A 22,993-nucleotide genomic window follows, 5' to 3' on the forward strand; every position below is an offset into this window, starting at 1 on the left:
AAATTAATATTCAAGACAATTGAGAATAAATTAGAGAAAGAAACTAAGAAATAGAAGCTACTGCATGAAAGGATGAAGTGGAAGCATTTTTGTTTGAAATAATGAAAAATATCTAGTACCAGTGAGTACTAAGTCCTGGTTAGCCCAAGCATTAGAGAAGAGAAGGGTGGAGCAAAGTGAATTGTATGAATGTGACTGGCAACAGTGCCAGGAAAAAAAGAAGAGAAATTGTCCACTGCAGAGATTCATTAAGTCCCTACCGTGACTATAAGCTCATACTCATCACAAAAGAAGTTATAAAAAACCTGCGCTGTGGCATAATGGGATTATTTCAACACAAGGATATACTAATTTGGCAAAACCTGTGAACTGAAGATTTGTGTAGACGAAAATAATCTATCCAAGTATACAGGATTCTGAATAAGAAGTGTGATCTACATTCTTTGAAATAAGAAGGAAACATGGTCTAAGTTATTAAAAATAATTGACAAGTGCACTCTAATATTTTATCAACACAGTATCCTGAATGGAATATAAGCTGCAGTGGAGGAAAAGGTTTGATTGAAATCCTATCTAATGAAGGAACCACCACATTATTTAAAAAAGCAAAATGGATGTGAAAGATGTCTTAAGTCTTAAACTAGAAGAGCTGAAGGCAGACTGTGACAGAGATTCTGGAGCTGCTCCACTGACCCTGGTAACTTAAGAGCTGCTTTGCTTCACATTTAGGTGCAACATGGGGCTGAAAAATGTGACTTTCTATAGGTTCCCTTGGTGATTTCACTGTAACTGCTTTTGAATAAGACATACTGAGGAGCATCCAGTTACTGCTCCACCACAGAAAAGGCTGTCATACACATTTTGGGCCATCTCTTAACAACTGGAGAGGGTAAAAAGAGGGCAACTATATTACAAAAGAGTGAAGAGAGAGATATATGTTTTTAGGTCACAGATGAATACATATTAAGACCAGGATGGTATTACAGTAGTGCAGAACAGGCATGCAGGTTACACAGCTACAGCATAACCTAGGGATAGCTGCCTGTTTAGATGTCTTTGTATAATCCTGTCTTCAGCAAAGTAAAACTAGACAAACAATGGATTATGATTCTCTTGCTGAGCCCATGTCACCTGTTAAAGCTGTTTCTCAGCCTAAAGGCTTCAAATAAGCATGAATTTACCTTGTCCGACAGCATATTTCTTCTAGTGTCTAAATCTCCAGCCTACAACATCAATAATTCAAGCTGTAGCTTGTAATCCCAGGAAGCTGTGTGGGCTACATATTAAGAGGCTGTCAAAGACAGTCTCAATGCACTTCAGTTTAAAATAGACTTAAATACATACAATTTATTCAAAAACAGCATACATTTGTATGTCTGTCATGGGCTGAAAACCACAAAGAGACAGTAAGACCACCATTGCCTCATTAGTGCTAATTTAACTTAGACCTCTGAGAAGAGACTGCAACAAAACAACAACTGGCATCTCCTGCCAGAAAGGCTTTACTGCAGTACCTGTAGACATAATGACTTGCAATAGCATTCAGCTGTTCTTTGTTATAAAGGAATAAAAATTCAGTTTTGAAAATATGCAAGAACAAAGCTGTAGAAATTGCCTGGAATCTCCTCCATTTTTAGCCATCTGGCTTTCATAGAATCATAGAATCATCAGGTTGGAAAAGACCCACCGGATCATCAAGTCCAATCATTCCTATCAAATACTAAACCATACCCCTCAGCACCTCATCTACTCGTCCCTTAAACACCTCCAGGGAAGGTGAATCAACCACTTCCCTGGGCAGCCTGTTCCAGTGCCCAATGACCCTTTCTGTGAAAATTTTTTTCCTAATGTTAAGTCTGAACCTCCCCTGGCGGAGCTTGAGGCCATTCCCTCTCGTCCTGTTCCCTGTCACCTGGGAGAAGAGGCCAGCACCCTCCTCTCCGCAACTTCCCTTTAGGTAGTTGTAGAGAGCAATGAGGTCTCCCCTCAGCGTCCTCTTCTCCAGGGTAAACAACCCCAGCTCTCTCAGCTGTTCCTCATAAGGCTTGTTCACCCCAGGGGCTTGGCCCCTTCACCAGCTTTCATTGCAATGCTTCTCCCTCACTCCTCCATATGTGTTTACCAAATCTTTTCAACACACATTGATCAAGCTGTTGAATAGTTATAATTTATAACACAGTTTCAACATTCTCTTTCACCCGCTTGGAAGAGTTCGTTGGCTCACCATGAGGTGCCTATGCTGTTGCTGTAATAAACAAGAGCAATTACATGTGATTAGATGATGATTGCCTCTGTGTTTTGGGTTATAGTGGCTGAGGAAAAGACACATTTTCATAGAATCATAAAATCACAGAATAGATGACCCTTAAAGGTCATCTAGTCCAATCCCCCTGCAATAAGCAGGGACATCTTCAACTAGATGGGGCTGCTCACAGGCCAGTTCAACCCGACCTTGCATGTTTCCAGAGGTAGGGCATCTACCACATCTCTGGGCAGCCTGTTCCAGCGTTTCACCACCCGCATTGTAACAATATTTCTTCCTCATATCTAGTCTAAATCTATCCTCCTTTAGTTTAAAACCATTATCCCCTGTACTATCATAACAGGCCTTGCTAAAATATCTGTCCTCATCTTTCTTATAAGCCCCTTTAAAGTACTGAAAGGCTGCAATAAGGTCTCTCTGGACATTTTGATTGGGAGTGATTTTGTTGTTGAAAACAGTAAAGCCAAATTTGAAGCAGGATTTTTCTGTTCTGGAGTAATTTAGAATACAAACACAGTAATTTGAGTGACCTGCCCTTTTGCTTTTTGAGCTCAGGGAAGAATCTTCTAGACATTGAACTGCTATTCTGCATTTAATTATAGGAAACCTGTGCTCTGCTCAAGTATTGCTATGTAACTCCCAGGAAAGCACGGAGCCATCCAGGTCTCAGGCTGCATGAAGTGCCACCAGTTAGCACTGGAAACAGAGGGCAGCAAGGGCAATGACTGCATAAGGTGTGAGCAGGTGGACTACCTCCTCAGCCTGGTAGCAGGGCTGACAGAGGAAGTAGAAAGGCTGAGGAACATCAGAGAGAATGAACTAGAGATAGACTGGTGGAACCACACCCTGAGATCTAGGATGCAGAAACAGAATCAGCCACAGGGAAAACCCCAGGATCAAAGGGACTCCTATCTTCCCCCCATAAGGTAATAGGCAAGGGCTCAAAAGGAACTAGTGAATGGAAGCGAGTCCATTGATGGGGCAGAAAACCAACCCCCTCCTTGCCACACCTCCTCAGGTGTCTCTCCACAACAGATCTGAAGCTCTTGATGTGGAGGACAGACTGGAGGAAAAAGTGGGGGATGACGCACCTACATCAGAGCAAGGGCCAAGACCGCAATGATACACATGCTGTACTACCACAACTGCCACGAGGATGGAAAGGAGAGTCATAGTTGTAGGAGACTGTAGTGAGGGAGATAGAGGGTCCAATATGTTGAGCAGACCCCACTCACGAAGTCTGCTGCCTCCCAGGTGCCCAGGTGAGGGATATTGCTAGGGAACTTCCCAACCTGGAGAGGCCTTCAGACTATTATCCGTTACTGCTGCTCCATGTGGGAGGGGATGAAGCTGCAGTACAAAGCCCAAGGGGGATTAAAAGAGATTTTAGGGCCTTGGGATGGCTAGTGAGGCAATTTGGGGCCCAAGTGACTCTTCCCTCCTTCCAGTTACGAGTGATGACACTATAAGGCTCAGATGGGTCCAGCCTATTAATACATGGCTCCGTGGCTGTTGTCAGTGCAACTAGTTTGGGTTTTTTGACAATAGGATGGCCTACACGGCATCAGGACTAGAAGTACTGGATAGGAGCCACCTTCCTCAGAGAGGGAGAAGGGTCTTTGCCTAGAAGCTTGCAGGGCTTGTAGACAGGGCTTTAAACTAGACGTGAATGGGGAGGGGCATAATATCAGGCTTGCCTATGACAAGCAGCTTGGGTAGCAAGCAGGAGGAGCTGGAAGTTATCATGCTACTAGAAAGCTATTATCTAGCTGCCATCATGGAAACTTGGTGGGTTGAATCCCATGATTGGAGTGTGGCTATCCCTGGCCCCAAACATCTCAGATTCACGGAGAGCATTAAGATTAGTTTCTCAGCTTCATTAGTAATCACATCTCGCTTAAGTCTGGAAAAAAATGTGTGCCTGGTAATAATATACAAAACACCTACCTTGGGGGGCAGGGGTCCAGGCTACAGGCTTTCAGCAGCTGTGGAGGACGGCGGCTGGTTACACACAGCATCTCATCCGCACTCTCCCTGGTTTGTTTGTTCAGGCAGGTCACCACAGTTTCCTGGACACCTGAACACAACAATGCATGGTCACAGCCAGCTCTCCGCACTTGGAGGGGCAGTTGAGGGCAGAGATGGGCCCAGCAGGGCTACATGAGACTCATACCCAGAGCTGCGAGCTGAGAGGCTGCAGCCCTGGCTGCAGAGAGCAAGAAGGCTACTTTCGGCACAGCAGCAAGGTGTCTGCTACCCATATCCAAGTGCTCTGCCTGACGGTCTTTGAGGAGCATGTTATGAATGCCTGCCAAAGGAAGATGCTTCTTGGCACAGTGTACCTGACCGAGTAGGGAAAATGACAGTTCCTTTTCTGCCTTCGTTGGGGAAAAGCCTTCATCTGTAACTTTTGCAATTTTCCAGATACAGTCATACATTGATTATTGCACATTTTGTACCCTGTTCCCCAGTCAGGAGATGATCTGATCAAAACACCACATAGGTCGCTGGGCTTTTACTTGCTCTTGCTTTCAGTCTCACTAGGTGTTTTGACTGCAGTGAAAAGTCCATAGGTTCATTCACCACAGCTACCCTAAACAGAAAATTGTCCAGTGCTCTCTAATGACTCATGCTTTCACTATGAGGGCAATGAGGCTGTTGATTTGTCGGTTAAAGCAGACTAAGGTGTGAAGATGGCCTTGACTTTGGCATGCTGTATTTTAAGAAACAGTACGATCGCCATACATGAAAAAGTAACATAAAACAAGGTCAGGCAATTTGGCTGCTCTCAGTTACTCTTCTGCATCCACAGACCTGCACCTAAACTGAAGATTCGAACCTACAGGGTATATCTGACACCTGGGACAGAACAAGGGTAGCTGTTGGGAGTAAAAGAGAAGCTGGAAAATTTGGTAACTATGTTTTGTCTTAGGAAATCCTTGGTGATATTAAATTCCTTTTTATCACAAGTTTAGAAATCCAGAAAATCAAGGATTGCAACACCACATGCCATAGGAAAGAGTACTTAGTGAAAGAGGTTCTACTTCTTGCCCAGAAGGTCTAAGGATAATAATTAGCCTAAAAATTTCCTAAAAATCCAGTCCACAATAGCTCAAGCAAAGTGAAAGTATGCTTTTTATATTCATTCTTACTTCCTGAGTTAGGAAAATACTAGCAGAACTCAAACCAACTGCATCATCTTCCCAAAAACAACAATTAATTTTCCACAATACTTCACAATCTTTTGAAAACATAAACTTAATAAAACCCCATAGTGTTGGAAAAGCTTGAACAGCTCCAAGAGCAGTGCCACAGAATGAACAGATGATACCTTTTGCTGTACCTAATGCTAAAGTGTATGTTAGGCTTAATTATATCATACTATTCAACAGGACCAAAGTGCTGGAACTTATGGAAGTACTTCCAAAACTATTCATGGGTTCCTTCCCCTTATTCTCAGTACAGGCTGAGGAGAGGCTCACAGCAAAGTGATATGTTGAGCAATTCATTGGCTCTTATACATGTAAGCCTATTTAGGGCATGACTATCAGTTAAGGATGGAAGATGCCTCTGCTGTCCTCAAGGTGCTGAATAGAAGAAAGAAATTTGACATTTTTGAACATGGACATTAATGTTAAAACTACCAATGACCCTTAAGTCAGCCAACACTGTTGTGGGTTTTCTTCTTTGAAAGGTGGCCCTATATTTTCAAGCTATTTTGCTATTTAAGCAATCTCTCAAAAGACTTCAAAAAATTGTGGAAAGGATAGCCCATTGAAACAACAAAACAAATGGTAGTGATTTATTTCTAGGAAATAACTGAAATTTATTTCAATGAAATTCTTATACATAAACAATATGCTCTATACCATGTCATGTTTGGTATCCTTCCAGCTCTATCATTTTTACTTTGAGCATGTTATCATATTGTGTACAGAAGACTCATATGGATTCCCAAGGACAGACTGCTCCTGGATGCAGAACAGTGGTGGGAAATGGCATTCTGTTCAAGTTACTGGTGTCTGTTCTGCACTGACCACTTGTACAGGTTGTCAAAGCAAGACCAATCTGATGAAGCCAGGAGAGGAGGACTACTAATCTAGAGGTATGGAAAATAGGAAAGTACTCTTCTTAGCTCTGTGGAAAGAAACCACTGACTCCTGCCACATGCTGGTAACGGAATTCTGTTTGCTAGGGAGAAAGCTCACTCACCATCTGTATGTGCTTGATGTTTTTATTTTCAGAACAAAATGTTACAAACTGAGTGTACTCCCACAATTTCACTTTCTCTCCTCTGAAGTGTGTCACTAATGAGCTCTTGACCAATGATTATCAATTACCTTCATACTTTTCCACTGTGTTTCAATGCTGACTATCCAAAAGTAGTTGACTATGCGGTTTTGCATTCAGCCTTTTCTCCATTTCTCAGACTGATGGTTTTGTTTATCAAATTTAGATAGCTGAGCTCTGACGCTACTGCTTTTCACTTTTCAATACACAACCCACCCCAGGCCTTCTGGCGAATTAATTCCTCATGATTATTCTTGTCACCTAAGTGATCTCTGATTGTACTTCCAATATAATTTTAGTCCATCCTACCAGGATTCCACTTTGCTCATTATAATTTTCTTTCAGAGTTTCTTACTCTTTTGATCTATTAAAGGTACTGATAGGATCAGAAACATTGCTTCATGGCATGGGTATTGAAGAGTTTCTTTCCTGAATTTAACCAGCCTGTGGTTGCTAGACTATGTATTTACAGAAGTTTCTGGCTCAAATAGTTTTTGCCAGTGACTAAAAAAATTAAAATCTTGCTTGCTGCACCGGCAAACATACGTGCTCAGAATCACTTTCTTTAGCTTCTCCTTGAATCTTGCACTGAGTGTGTATCTCAGCACACTGACAACATCTGTCCCTCTATTTTGGTAGGTTGATGCAGCAAATGGTTATGAGCTTTAAATCAAGGGACATGCACTAGTGTCATATGTTTTATGTAGGAAGCAAAGCAATAGTCGCAATCATCTGGCAACTCTCTGTGAACTGCTCTGAACACTGATGACTGTCGGCAAGCTAAACTAAGTACAGAAAACATTTGCCTTGTTTTCTACTAACTGTAGGTTTCAAGTGTAACTGACAAGTACTATATCTGTACAGATCATACTACTAACCATTCAGAAAATGCTGATTGGCTTCCAGTTCTACAGTGCCTATTCTGTATTTATCTATAGTAATACTTTTTTAAATTACCCTGAAACTTGTAATGTAAAAAGACTGCAGCTGGAAAAAATCTAGGTTTAATTTAAAAAAATTAAACATTGTGGACATATTTCTCAGAACTAGCTGGACAAAATTATAAGGGAAAAAGGATATTGGAAATCTGTGCATTAATATTCTATAACATGTAGAACCTGCAACCTTGATTAGCTTTAAGAGATTTAAAATGCCAAGCCTGCTAGCTTCAGACAGCCACAACATTAACGCTTTTTAAGCACATTTTCTATTCCTCTGGGAATGGACCTGCTATGTGACGACAATTTACTTCCAAATGTTTATACTTGAGCAGTACAAATCAAGAGATAAAAATTGAAAATGACATGTGATTCTTAGCCTGTATTATGAGGTCACTTTAGCATTCGGCTTTTTTTTTTTTCTTTTTGCACAAGTGCTTTTTTGAGTGATGAGCTGATAAAAAGGAACAGAAATACGTGATACACTGATCACTCTTGGTGACAGCCTGAGTCTGCAAGTCTTGGGCTAAAACATGTTGTGGGCATGTTTTTTTTCAGTTTTAATCCATGTTTCTTCACATATGGTTGGACTCGATGGTCTTACGGCTGGATTCAGTGATCTTAAAGATCTTTTCCAATGTAACTGATTCCAAATAGCTGTGGCAAAGTAGTGTGTCCATGGGTGACAACTCCAAAGCACACACTTGACGAAGGAAAGAAAATCCAGCAAAGAAACACTTTGCACTTACCTCCTCCACAGGTGTCTGAACACTCTGTAAAGCCCTCATATTCCCAGTCATAGAGCTCATCAAACTCCTGTAAGCTTCTATATAGCAGCTTGGTTTCCTCTGGACTATATTCGGTAGCCTCTCCGCTGCAGGGACCACTGTAACAGGCTCTCTGAGATACAGGTTTGGGACCTTCACATTCATCAATGGGCAAGTCAGCCACAGACTGAGAGAAAGAGAGGAGCACTTGACATTTCACAAGCCGCACCTGGCTGCCCACTCCACAGGTAACACTACAGGTGGACCAAGCCTCAGGGATAAACCTGTGAGAGAAGGAGAGGAAGGCAAGATGTGTCTATGAACAGTCAGGCAAGCAAAAGCTACACAGTCCTGTCCAGACCAAATTCTGCTGCATGAGAAACAAACGCTTCACTTCACCACAGGGCTACTATGAAACACACCTTAAGAACCATGACACATTGTAGACAACTCAATGTCAACAGTGGAAAGGCTGTGGAGTACTCATGTGGAGTGTCTCCTTATATTCAGGAAGAAAGATGCATGCTTAGAGCACCTACCTTGACCCTAAAATATCTCAGTGCAAGGCACCCTGCAGTCTCCCTGTGAGGATCACAGTTATGTCATTAATAAATATTGAAAAGGCTGTTGTTACCAGCTTGTTTCAGTATTATCAGAAAAATAATTTCAACCGTAGTTTCTGTATTGCAGTAACCATTTTTAAGCCTTAATTTGAAGGCATAAAAAAGGTAAAGTACACATAATTTTCTCGCACCCCACCTCCCCAGCATATTTACTTTCCCTTCTCATTAAAAAAAAACAGTTTCCATTTCTGTCCTGATTTCACCAGATGTTGCTCTTGTTTCACTGATTAGGAAATCTTACCTGCTCCAAATTTTTGCAACTGAAAGACCCTACAGCTCCTTCAAACTTAGCTGTCTTTTTTCTTTTACTGATATTTTTGAGTACTAATTTAATGAAGAAAAGTTTTTTTGTGATTGGATCAACTGCCTGACAGAAATCAAGGTCTTTCAGCACATAATCATGTGCATTAGCTAAATTTATCAAATAAATCAGAGCTTACAGGATATATTTTTTATTACATCATCACTATCACTATCTATATACCTCTCTGTCTGGTCTTCACTTAGATAGGACACACCAGGCCTGGACAGCTTTGCCCAGAGCTGGAGGCAATACACATTTCTGTCTCTGCTGTGGTCTAGGGCTAGTTTGGGCTACAGGAAGTTATTTTCTCACCTTGATAGTCTCATGAACATTCTGGCAGGAAGAAACAGAAAATTTAGTTTTGTGATCAGCATATTTGAAATAATTTTTACACACTACTTTTTTTCATCCACTGCCTTTCTCTAGTTCACAAAAGAACCTTCCCTTCACTCTGTTGTTAAAAATAGAATTCAAACCCAAAAAAGAAACCTGATCTTCCCTCCATGCACTTATGCACCAGGATCCCTGAACAGAACAGCACAGTCTCCTAGAGCAGCGAGTATGCATCTCTTTATCCACTTTTTTGTGGATCTTTATAACATCTTGTTATGAACCTGATATCCACTGCTAACACTATACATAGGAAGTCACAGAAAGGAAAGAAATTAATTGTATATGTTACTCAAAATTTGAAACTGTTTATAATGCTGCTACAAAGACCACAGGATTTCTTTCTAGAGTAAAGCCTTCGAGAAACTACTAATGCCAAGTCACTCTATTTCTCTGCTCTGAGAGATTTTATCTTAAAAGATTTATCTTTTCTTAACAATGATATCCTTCAGTTTGAAAGGATTATGGTCTGTAACAGTACAGGAGGGACAATCATATTCTTTTCTCTAAGCCTGTGCAATTGCTGTATTACTACTTTGATGCAGAAAATCTCCTGTCACAATTTGAACAGTCCATGTCAGCCACTGTGATTAAGATATTTTGATCTGTTTAAACGTACAGCTTCTTGAAGTGACAAACTAAGAGGCAGAAATCCTAATCAGGTTACAAAAACAATGCACTGTTTTTATTAGAAGCTGTCTTGCTTACATTTTTTAACATTGTTAATTGTTGCCGAACTTTGCTTTGCTGAAGAGCTGCTCTATTCCAAACCAAAAGCAATGATATTTTGGCAGGTATTAAAATTACTCCTTTAGAAAAACAAGAGATATTTCATATATTAAGAATATTTGCATATGATGAATAGCACTCACGCAAACACAGGAATGAAAGAGAAAGGACACAAAAGGGAAGCAAGAACATTATTAAAGCAAATTGGATTCTTTCCGAAATCAGGCTTGATCTATAAATGCCACATACTGTATTATTTCACTAGTCAGCAACTCATAATGAAAACACTGGAATACTTTCACTCTCAGGAAATTATGTTTTATTCACCTTTCTAGGCCCAATTCCTACAGTTTAGGTAACAAATTTAAAAGTGTAATTTAATTCAAATATAACTATTGGCTGCTAAAGAGGGAACTGGTAGAATGAAAAAAGTTGAAAGCAGAAAAAAAGGGGAAAGCCCAAGAAAACCCTGCAAACAAAATCTCTATAAACAACTTGTCATTACTGAACATTTATGTAATGTGGATGTATAATATAAATATACAATGGTTCTGAATTTTGCATCATCCTAAACCCATGAAATTACAGAGGCTTTCAGACATCTTTGTGTGGTCATTAATGATAAATGATAAATGTTGGCAAATGCTGAGCACAAATTACAAAAAGTATGTGAATAATAAGCAGCCAGTTGCATGTGTTTAAAGTTATTTGTTCTGCATATAGTGTACCTTCCACTCTACAGCACTGTGCTTTTCTGTATGCTAACATCTGGGTCTTCTTTGAAAATGGAAATATTGGAATAGATGTATTGAGAAGTAGGTTTTTTAGAAAACAGAAATGATGGAGGTGTTTCAGTTGTCATTGCATATTTTTTATTTAAATCCCTCCGTAATAACAGTCCCTGTAGTAACCCTGACAAATAAGAAAAGGGCAATAACTAGTTCTAGAAACAAGGCAGCATAGTAGCTGTCAGCCAGAACCCAATTGTGCTAATACCAGTACAAATTCATTTTTAAAAAGTGCCTTTTTCCTCAAAGAGATTACACTGAGTATGTCATAGCTCTTCTCATACTTCTCAAGAGATTCACATGTTGCTGTTGCATTAAAGGTCATCTTTTATTCCTCTGCACAGCAGACATGAAAATGCTTCTCCCCTGAAGGAAAAATACTGCAGTGACCATGGAGTGAAGAGTCTTTTGCACCTGTTTTAGAGATATCAATACTAGGTGGAGAAGTGAAAGCTAGAAGGAAGGAAAATCATGACCTTGCTTTGTTATGACTGACTTAACTGTGTCTGCTGCTATTCAGCTGCTGGAGTGCTGACTATATTACAGCACCCAGCTGTGGGATGGGTGAAGGGGCTCTCTGCCAGTCACACCTCCATCCTACATGGGCAGTGCTCTCAAGCTGGAAAAGGAAAAGGGCTGGAATGAAAGGAATGAAAATAGATGGTGCTTGTACACAAATGCCTATACTTGTTTCCTTGACCCGTGGTCACTTTTATAGTGACGGACTAGCAACCTTTTCCTATTATATGAAAATCCCTGCAAGATAGTGAGGTCTGGATTTAAAAGATTGCATTCAGCTGAAGGGGCTATTTTTGCTACATTTTGTAATATGCACATTAGTCTACACTAGGCTGCATAATGTGTTCTGGGAACAGAGTAAAAAATGTTACGTCACTGATGCTGATGGACTTCTTCAGGAGTCACTCAGGTGTGGTACTGAGCTAGTTTTGGCTTATTGCTTTTGTTCTGTACTACAATCACTGAAAATACATTTTAAGGAAACATTAGTATGACAGCAAAATCAACTCACTATATTTGTACATAAAGCACTTACACAAAAAATTGGTCAAACTGTGAAATGTGCAGCAGCTCAGCTTTTAGTTTGCACATCCAATGGACCAGCAAGTACAACCGAATTGCAGTTGTGCACAGAATTTCATCTACACATGAACACTGGGTAGATACCACTTGCCCAGCTCAGTTTTGAAAGATATTTTGGATTTGTAGATATTATTATTCACATTCATAGATGAGAACTCCCCCTTTAGAAAACAGTGTGTCAGGTGTTTTTAAAAAACTTCCTCTCTTTAGATTATATAAAGGGAATGTATTTAAAAATACAGCTTTTCTAGACTAAAATGTGCTATGCAATGATCACTTCCATGTCAAGGAAGCAAAAGTGATGTCAAAATTTAATTTGAGAATAGCAATGACAATGACAGTACTTAGTCTTGGTTTAATGATATATTTTTCCTTCAGATGCTAGGCACAGCTAAGGACTGGTGTATACTCCCCTCTGCATAGCAACATATACATAACTGGGGAAGTCAGAAGAAGAGAAACACAAATTCAGAGTTAAAGTTCAGTAACTGGAGACCTTCCATAGCAGGTCATAGTGGGTTCAGCATGAGACTCATTAAGAGGCCTGTCAAGTTTTGTGAAGATCTCCAGAACACTTGATGCATATAGCCACAGCCTCTTCTTTCTACGACTTGAGTTCCTACAATATGGGTTATTAATTAAAGGAGAAGTTTGTATAAACATTGATGTCCTTTCAGTAATGGAGAAAAATGTCTCAGTTTCTTCACTGCTACTTACTCACCTTTCCTTAATTTTTATTGCTGAATGCTTTTCTTTAGTCCATTGTTAAGTAAACCCACGGTTCTGACAAAGCCTATAGTTCTGAGAACTGCACATACCAGCAAGACTGAGTGCTCAAAGGCACAGACACCCATCTACGAAGGCACTTAAAATCAGATACTGCTGGTGAAATAAAATTCTCAGTGGCTTGTTCAAAAGCTTACAAATTTTTTGTGATAGATTCAGAATCTGAGCTCAGACTTCCAGACTCTTTGTCTTGATATGAAATGCAAAACTGCCCTTTTTCTCCTGGAGAGGCCACCTTTCTGTAGTTTTTAAGGTGTGGATAATACCACAGTATGGTCACACACAGCACAGGGTAGCTGCTGGTGCCATTGTTCAGAGAAGTGAAACAGAGGTCATGACCACTTGTCAATAAAATCTCAGGACTCAATCTGTATGAGTAATAGCACCAGAGCGAGCTGCATAGATCCAATTCCAATCTGACTGATTACCATCTGTCCCACAACAGTTTCTCTTCAGTTTAGTTTGAATGTGACCTTTTCCTTCAGCTTTGTATCAAACCATTCCATGCTGCTGGTGCTCTCAATAAATTCTACGCTGCCTTTCTCCCCAGGGAAAGATAATGGTTTCTGCCCTGTACAGACATTGCACATAAATTCTAGGTAGTGATGACTGTCTAAAGGGACTCATTGAGTGAACAGATAGAAATCATTACCTAATGTTAGGCTACTGCACTGCTGATCTTCCCTATGACCAACAACATATATTGATTAATTCTTTTTGCCACTAGATCTTAATATGAAGACAATTCTCAAAACTTCCTTCTTCCTCTTCACTGCATGACATTAAAGAGGACAAGCAACAGCCTAGCAGTTGATAGTATCTGTGTATACCCTCACTATTCTTTTTGGCAATCAAAAAATAATAACACACTTTCTTTTTAAAGTGAAACATTTGTAGGAAGTTTTAAAATTATTTATTGACCTGTGAATCAGGTACAAACACCATGATGGGAACTATTTAATAAAGAAAACCAAAATAAAATAGCTTACATGTCTTTGGAAACATAAATACTTACTTAAAAGTAACAAGGAAATATTGGGTGACTCTGCCACGCTGGCCTCTCTGTCCATATCCAGTTCCCCGAGTCCTTTGTCCCCTGACTGATGAATGCCAGGAATTTCCTTCTGTTTTTTTACTGAATCAGCTCCATCACTACGAAGGTGCCATCTGGCATCCAGATATTATTGTCTGCCCTCTTCCCCCTTACCCCCCACTTCTTTTTATGGCTAGCACCAGGGTTATTTATGGCAGTATGTTAGAAGCTGGGTATGATGTTAACATTCAAAAGCATTTTTTCAAGAGTTAGAGACAGAAATCTTTTAATCAACCCCTCCACCACCCATGAAATCAATCTCATTATAAATAGAAAAACCCATGCTTTTTTAATCATGACTAGTGCACTTTCTGACTAAGGCTGTCATGCTGTGCTGGTGTAATGAGCTCCAGTGAAAGAGGTCAGACACAAAGATACTGTGGCTTCTCCTCAGATAATGTATTTCTAAGGCTTGATGAATGGTCATGTCACAGGTGGGCAGCAATGGGAGAACAGTATGTATGACATTACAGGACAGCAAGGACTGGTCACCTTAAATCTTTGTTCTAACAAAGATTATTATACTTTGTTACGAACCTGCAGTATTTCATAGTAGTTCTGCCAGCAATTAATACTTAATTGACCCCAGCTAGGGGTGTAGCAGATCAGACAGCACAAACATAACTATCCCCTCTAGCCATAAATTGGCTGAACTGGGTAGGATTAATTCTCTGCAGAGCAGAACTGATGAAGACCAATTTAATATGGATTTATATTTGAAGGCTGAGTGTGTAAGTGAATTCTCTGGTATCTCTCAAAGACCAAATTCCTTTAGAAACTTTTCTGTCAACTAGGGAATTGTAGGATGTTAGTTTTATACATAGTCATTTAGTTGACTGACATGTGGAAAATACTGCCACTGCATTTCCTGGTGAATCTTGACCAAATTTGACAGAAGGGTAAAAATTCTTTGTAATAACGCTATACCTCTGTCAAATTCAATTAATAGGAATAAATTCAGACATTAATGAGAGAAAAGGAAGGCAGCTGACAGATAGATGAAATTAAACTGTGAGACTTGCTTCTTTCAGAAATTCACAAATAAATAATATAAGGCACCACATGAGGAATAAAAATGAGGTGTTTACTGTTCTACCAACACACGTTAGAGACTGAGCACAAATTACAGCTTGAAGGACAGTGTGAGAAAACATGTCTGACTTTATAACTCATACTATGTAATTTCATAAGAAAAATAATGTTCAACATAAAGTCACAAAAGTTACAAGACAGCAATAAATATATTCACAAATACAAGAACTCAGTGTACAGAAGAAATCTTCTGGAAATTTTCAGCTTTACCATTTAAACTTACAATCAAAAGTAAAATTTGAGAAGGACAATAGAGTTGCTTAAAAATAGGGCCTGTTTTCTCTGCCTGAAGAATGAGAAAGAATAAAAGGTCACAGTGGTAGCGGAGGAATGGTCTGCTGGCTACAAAGAATGACTTCGTATATAGTGGAGAACATAGGCATTGACTTTATGACATAAGAAAGCTTGGGAAAAGCCTCAGATGAAGTGTAGGAAAAGAATGAGTCCTTACTGACATTTGCCTCAGTGCAGTCATGAAAATGGCAGTTGTTGCACCAATACAGAATTAATAGGAAAACCACATAAGAAGAAAAATGCTGAAGAAAATTCCATTATCCCAGCTTCAAGCAAACATGATCATGAACACACAATACTGCCTCTTCAGCACCTGGCTTACTGTGCCACTGGATGTCTTCTGCTGTTCCTCCTGCTCTACAACTGCTTCCCTCCCACTCTATTCCACCTCACCTCTGCCCTGTGTTACCTCTCAGCTGAGTGAGGGAGTGGGTTCTCAAAGTAAGCCCATCCTGGCTGACCAGCTCAACTCCCATCTTCAAACTTTGCCCAGCCAGCTCCACTCTACTGAATCAGAGAAAAGAAGTGGCTTCCTCAGGAGGCGAAGCAAGCGATTAAAACTGGTTTTTTTTCACAAATCCTGATATGTTCTCTGAAAATATTTACAGCAAAGTAACATGCTACAACACTCTTAAGCATAAGACACTAAGACTTAAATTGACAGTCAGCAAAATAGCTGGCCACTTCACACTCTGTCTTACAACAATTAGTGCTTGATCTACACGCTAAAACTCTTGACTATTCTGGCCCTGAAATCAGCATGCATCGACACTCTGGACTGATTATTCATCTCTTTTAATATGTGGTTGATAGCCTGACATCTGTCAGCATGGCAGGCCATGGAGTATTACACAGTGTCTCTGCACAGCTGCAGAAACACAGGCCACAAGGTGCTTTATCATGTAATACAGCTTGCTTTTCAACTAGTCAGTGTGTTTGAAATCCCTACATAGCTGAATGACAACAAGTGATGCTATATAACTGGCATCAAAATTGATTGCAGATTGTATCTTTGTGAGCTTGGAATACTTTATCTCCTTTTTTTTTTTTTTAATGTCAGTACATGCACTTTTTCAATCTACTAACCATGATCTAAACCAAATAATGGTTTAATGTTAGACATTAATGAAAAACACTATTAACAGCGAGGCACCAAAACTAATTTTATGTGGCCATTCACTGTTCCAGGTTGCTGTCAACAGATTAGATATTCTGGAACAGTATACAGATGGTTGTTACATTTTAGAGACAAAGATTGCATAGATGACCCTTTGAGCACAAGTTTTCTGAGTTCTTATTTGGTCTTTCTCATCACTGAAGATCATTCCAAACTAAACACCAGGCATGGATACCACTGAGCTTTGGGAAAGATTGCATAAAGATACTGACTTCTTCCCTTTTATTTTAGCAGTTAGTCAATACCTATAAAAATCTATACTTGAAATTACTTTAATGTCTCCTTAATTTGTCATCAGTCTGCAGTAAAGATTACACAGGGTCCCAGAGTCGGGCTTTGCAGGGAGAAAGAAATGCACAAAACATCACTCCATGGCAGAATAAACCTAGTCACGACTGCATCCCACTGTATTAATGTATTATTATCCCACCGGTATCACTGGGGTGTTGCATAAGATGAGGCAAAAACGTTAAGATATCCTTGTAGAACAGGGGCTTTATTTCAGGAAAGCAGTGAACTATAAAGTAAGGAGAAGTCACAGCTGCACTTGAAACATTTCAAAGTTCTCAAATCTTGTTCCATTTATATCTCTCAAGATCTGGTTTTAATATCACAAGTGAGTTTTCCAGATATGTTATTAAAACACACGATAACATAATAAACAAAAGCCTCTTCATCACTCCCTGCAGGTTATGCCTATTGTTTACAAGCCCTCTCTTGTTAATATTTTAAAGTACATATACTTATTTAAAACTAAATATATTTATGTATATATTACTACACTCTTTTTCTACAGTAGCATTAATATTGTTCACAAAATTTATCTAAAAAAAAGGTCAATGTAACAAATTTTTTCAGGTACAACCACATTTCAGTATGATTCCTTTAGATGAACTTCCCAATCATGCATCTTTTTTTAAGAATGCTTCCAGGGGTTATTTACAGTTTGATGAATGCATATTTAGCCAAGTGGTTAAATATAATCACAAGTAAAGTCACAAGAAAATAAGCTGTACTTACAAATGAAGAATATATTCACAAATATTGGATTTTCCAAGCCTGAATTAATCAATACACAAACCCTATGAAACTCTGGAAACAGCTAAACATGGCATTAAATTACATGTGATAGCTTCTACTAATATACATACACATAAATGAATATGTGTGTACATATATGCATGTATAAAGGCATAAATGTATGCATGTATAAATGTGTAAATGTATACATGTATGTGTATGTATTTTTGTATATATATGGCAGCTGGATTAAATTAACCTTTTTTAAAGGGCTTTATTATATATGTCGCTAGTTTAATTTCAGTGTTACAGTTTCAAATTACTTCAGCTCAGATTAACCATGCCAAACCTGCAACTCTATTGAAAAAAGCAATGTTTTTCAGGCTAATACACAGCTGCAGTTGCAATAAAAAATGCCATGTGCTCAGCCAGCCACGAGGAACTGGATATTGATTAAAGCTGTGTACAGAGGTTACAAGTATAGCAGGCATTTCCAGAATCAAAAAATCCAAAACATAATCACAACAGTATTTTTAATTTCTAAGCCTCATTGCTAAAGGTTTATTGGTACAACACTTGTATTGCAGCTTCCTTTTCGTTGCAATTTTATTGGGCTAAGGTAGATTAACTATCCATAAGTGACAATAAAACTCAATTCTGAATGAAATTCTGAGCATCTTTTAAAAGCACTTAATTTTTCTAACTTCTTCTGCAGTCCTGCTATTAATGAAATGAAGCACTTGGAGGATCTGCTAAAATGTATTTTCAATTGCATTCTGTGAAGAACCTGACTATACAAGGTCAGCTTCATATAATAAAATTTTCTTATTGATACATTAAAAAGGGAGGTATCAACTCTAAGTAGAAGTGTTCTTCTCCAGCTTTTTACTGTAATATCTTTTTCTTCAGTCTTATCTGCAACTACTTTACACCCTCCACCTCTTTCTAATTCGATGGCAATTTTTTCACAAAGGAGGAGACTAGTGAATAGGGAAAAAAGAAATGAAAAATGGCAGATAAAATGAGTTAGTTTTCATTTATTTAGATGGAAAATGTACAGTGTCTATCACTTCAGGCAGCCATAATACAAGGGAACTGTTAATGTATGTAAGTAGGCCAACCTGTAATCCATGAGGGTCTGTAGCAGGAGGAAGAGCTACTAACAGGGTACATGGTACTGCCTGAGATTCATGTTGCAAAAGTGGCTGGGCAAAGAACATGAAGTAGCTAGAAAAGCAGAGAGGGGAAAATCCTTGAAGTTATCAGGTAAGTGATGGTAAGGCAATCCAAACCACAGGGCTGGGTATATTTTTTGCTAAAGTTAATTAATTTTATTTACTGTTACTACACTTTTCCTAGGGCAAGAGGTGAGGGGGAATCAACGTTGGCTACCTTGTATTTTATCTCTTACTTCACAGGGGTATTGTGAGAAAAAATGATGGTACTGAGGTGCGGAGATACAGCGGTAGTGCATATACACACATATACACGTAACTATGTACGTAGACAAATTCTCACTACAACATTATTTTAAATGAACTTAAATAAAATATGTATATATTTGCCCAAATTACATCTGCATTTGCCCTCTTGAATTCTGTCTCTTCATATCTAAGTGTGACACAGACTTAAACCCATTGATTTCCACAGGTTTGGGGTTAGTCTTTACACTTTAATGAAAGCCAAATACAATTTTAAGAGACTGATTGATATAAGCAAATTATTAAGACTTACGATGGCTCTTCAGACACCACTGCTCCCTCCTCCAGCTCTTGAGCCTGCTTATACCATGGCAACTTTGCTTCCACAGGAAGTTTCTCTATGGAACAAACACAAGCACGTGAAAATAGGAAGCATGCAGTTATGTTGCTACATGTGCCAACCTCCCCTTTCTTGCCGAGATTGCTTGTCATGCACATGTGGCTTCATCCACATGGAGGCCGTGCACAAAGAAGAAAGGGAGAGTAAGAAGAGCAGGAGAGAGAGGACATCCTTCACCACCGTAACACAAGGTTTTATGGCCAGACATTTCACTGTTTCAGCTAGAAGGGCTATGGTGTTCTAAAGTTAGAAAGGCAAAGTAATTCACTTTCAGACTATACAACTGAGCTGTAAAAGCAGGCATTTTGGAAAGTATTTTTTGAAGAGAGACTTGCAAGTGTAACAGGCTTCCACTGACACTGCAAAGGCAAAATATATAAAATCCCTGTGTTTACCCTTAAATTTTAGAACTTCAGAAGACACATTAAGATTGTTTTTGATAGATTACAAAAAGGAAGAAAATCTGATTTGATGAGTGATACCACAGAAAAACAGAGGAACGGTAATAAAACGGCTCAGCTATATTTTTCTACTTTAAGTTTATCAGCTCATCAGCTATGTGGGTTTTAAAAAATGAGCTTGATACTTTTTCTGTCATTTCTGATGGAAAACAGTAGAGCTGCTTTTCTTCTCTTCCAGGATGTGTGCAGTGTAATGAGCTGCTCTACTCTGGGGAGTGCAGGGCCACGTTGCTTCGTGAGCCAAACTCCGCTTTCATGTGGTGTCAAAATAGGTATTTGAGCTAAAGGCAGTGGAGACATTTCAGCTCTGCAGGGGAATAAAGCAAGAACAAATTTGGCAGTATGATTTGAGAAGGAGGTTTGTATTTCAACAAAATGTTCTGGGCTAGGATCAGGGGGAAAAATGCAAATAAAATGGAGTGAGACTTAAGACCACTGAGGAGAACCAGGCACGAGCCTATTTGCCACTTCCAAATCACCTAAGCCTTTTGGGATTAAATAATGCACAGAACTGTACTCATCAATGGGAACAGATTAACGTCATTCAGAATAATCAGGACTTTTCTGTGACTGTTGTGCACAACGGTGAGCATTTCACATATATAGACAAAGTTTCCCCTCAGTTGTATCATAGAGGAACAACTTAGAACTTGATTTCTCAGCTACTGAAACTTTCCTTGAAGCAAGTTATTAGTTGAGGAAAAAGGGGACAGTAACAGAGAGTTACTATGCCTCTCTCTCAGAAACAGCCTGCCAAGTTCTTACCCTAATGTAGTGCTATTTAGGGATGAATATTTGCCAGCACAGCTCTTACTTTAATTTATATTTTACCGCATTTGTTATCCAAAATACATAGGAAAACTTTCTGTTTATATGTTCTGCAGCTTGTTTTATGGGTTTTGAAAGCCCAATATTACTTCAGTGCATTTTTGCTTCGATGCAGGTGCTTGTAAAAAGCTAAAGTTCTTGTGTACTGTTACCTGTTATGTGACTTTTAAAATAACTTTTCTTTTTTTAAAGGTGTAGTTGATTATCATATACACTGTAAAATTTGTTAGAGGATTAGAAATGTTAATATTGTACAGTGTGCTTTGACAAAAAAAAATCAATAAAGAGCACTCCTAGCACAAGTTAAGGAGGAATTTTTATCTTTGGAGATTTAAGTAAAATCTCTCCTTTTAAATAACAGTTCCAGTAAAAACACTTAAAGCCTATATTACACAGGAAGTTGAATGCACCTTCTCTATTAAAACTGAAGATCATTACTTAATCCAGGGATAACCTATTTTTCCCATTATTGGTATAAGATAAAGTGCCTCAGTGCTTGAATAAATTAAAATGAAATAAATTACCTAAACTATTTGCATTATATTTCTGTTTAGCACAGTGTGTTAACAGGAGAGGGAGTTCCACATCTTTCATCTTGCTGCTTCAGTCAGCTTTATATTAATCCAGCTCCAGAAAGAAAAAGCGTGCTATAATTAAAACATTCAATAGAAGAGAGGAACTTTGCTACCCCTACTACTCCAGATTTCTAATTCTAGATTTGTGAAATAAAAAGGGCAAACTACCAGCACATAAATACAATAAGAGATGTCTAGATATCATCTGGTTCAAGTGTCTTCTGGAAGTATGATTTGGCCTTGAGATACATGGATTTTCAAACATTACCACTTGCATTACAACAGGATGACTGTGAGCACTGCAGAACCAAGATGAGGAATACAAGTAAGTCCAAGTAAAAGAGTACGCTTTTCATATGACTTTCCATCTCATGGGAAAATATGGAAGAAATAAATAACTGTCTACAATCAGAAATTATTCATGTATCATAGAATCATAGAATCGTTTGGTTGGAAAAGATATTTGAGATCGAGTCCAACTGTACCTGTGCACTACTACTGTCCTCGTGCACCTCATCTACCTGCCTTTTAAATATCTCCACAGGTGCTGACTCAACTACATTCCTAGGCAGTCTGTTCCAGTGCTTGATAACCCTTTCAGAGAAAAATTTTTTCCTGATAACTAATCTGAACCTCCCCTGGGGAAACTTGACACGATTTTCTCTTGTCCTGTCCCTTGTTACCTGGGAGAAGAGACCAACATTCACCTCACTACAACCTTCTTTCAGGTAGTTGTAAACAGTGAAAAGGTCTCTCCTCAGCCTCCTTCTTTCTAGGCCAAGCAACTCCAGTTCCCTCAGACACCTCTATAAGGCTTCTTATCCACCAGCCCAAGCGCTGTGCTGCAAAGGGCAGCATAAGACTTGATCCAGAGTTAAGATGGTACTGTGTCACAAGAGTGAGCTTCCAGGAAACAGCAATTTACTTTATTCCCAGGTAAGTCCAATTGGAAGAGGCTTTTTTACAGATGCAGTCAAACAAAGCTTTCCTGTCTAGTCTTGCACGCTTCTCAGGTTCCCTAGGCAGAAGTCAGTTGTGGGTGGTTTGTAACGCCTGATTCTTTGGTGTCTTGCTGCATTTTGCATACACTGTATGCTGCAGGCTGACAGAATCTTGCTTTACCCGTGTTCCGAACACTATGAACAAGTAGAGCCCCAAAAAGCAGCTGACTGAGCCCAAACCTACTGAACCCCCATCTGAGCCTCAAGGTCATGCTGATACACACAGAGACTTTTTTTTCATCATGGAAGGTGGACAGAGAGAGCTTATGTCAGCCAGTAAAACAGGACTCAAAGATACCTATTCCTCCCCAGCAGCCACAGAAAATTCCCACATGTAGATAAATTCAAATCTTGAAACTTGGCAAATGCACCCATTATCAGCCACTGAGTGCAGAAATTAAAAATCCAAAATTTCACCGTTCCACCTTGGACGAGCATGAGGTCATAGGACATTTATTTCACAGGGCCTCGTAATAAGTGTTCTTAATATCTACCAGGATAGCAATTAATTTTTAAAAGGATTTATATTTTCTTATGGGCAGATTTAAGTCTCCAGCTTAGGGATATCAAGTTCATCTACATTGCTGTAGCCTAGAATTTTCTATAAGTCAGTCAGCATACAGATACAGAGGTTGTATCAATAGAGCTGCAC

At 39.1% G+C, this 22,993-nt stretch overlaps 1 protein-coding gene across 4 annotated transcripts in view; it reads right to left on the reverse strand.

Moving 5' to 3' along the window:
* The window catches only part of ADAMTSL1 (ADAMTS like 1), a 173,889-nt gene that overhangs the window by 63,935 nt on the left and 86,961 nt on the right, over nt 1-22,993 (reverse strand). For 3 of the 4 annotated variants that reach the window (XM_069880687.1, XM_069880686.1, XM_069880688.1), the window contains 3 exons: nt 19,390-19,474; nt 8,241-8,542; nt 4,211-4,340 (listed from right to left, as the gene is read on the reverse strand). In XM_069880687.1, coding sequence (XP_069736788.1) covers nt 4,211-4,340; nt 8,241-8,542; nt 19,390-19,474 — 517 coding nt within the window. Of the gene's footprint in view, nt 1-4,210; nt 4,341-8,240; nt 8,543-19,385; nt 19,475-22,993 lie in introns of those variants that run through there. The other variant, XM_069880690.1, reaches the window with a different exon arrangement.

The sequence above is a fragment of the Phaenicophaeus curvirostris genome, chromosome Z (assembly GCF_032191515.1).
Source record: "Phaenicophaeus curvirostris isolate KB17595 chromosome Z, BPBGC_Pcur_1.0, whole genome shotgun sequence".
Classification (NCBI taxonomy): Eukaryota; Metazoa; Chordata; class Aves; order Cuculiformes; family Cuculidae; genus Phaenicophaeus; species Phaenicophaeus curvirostris.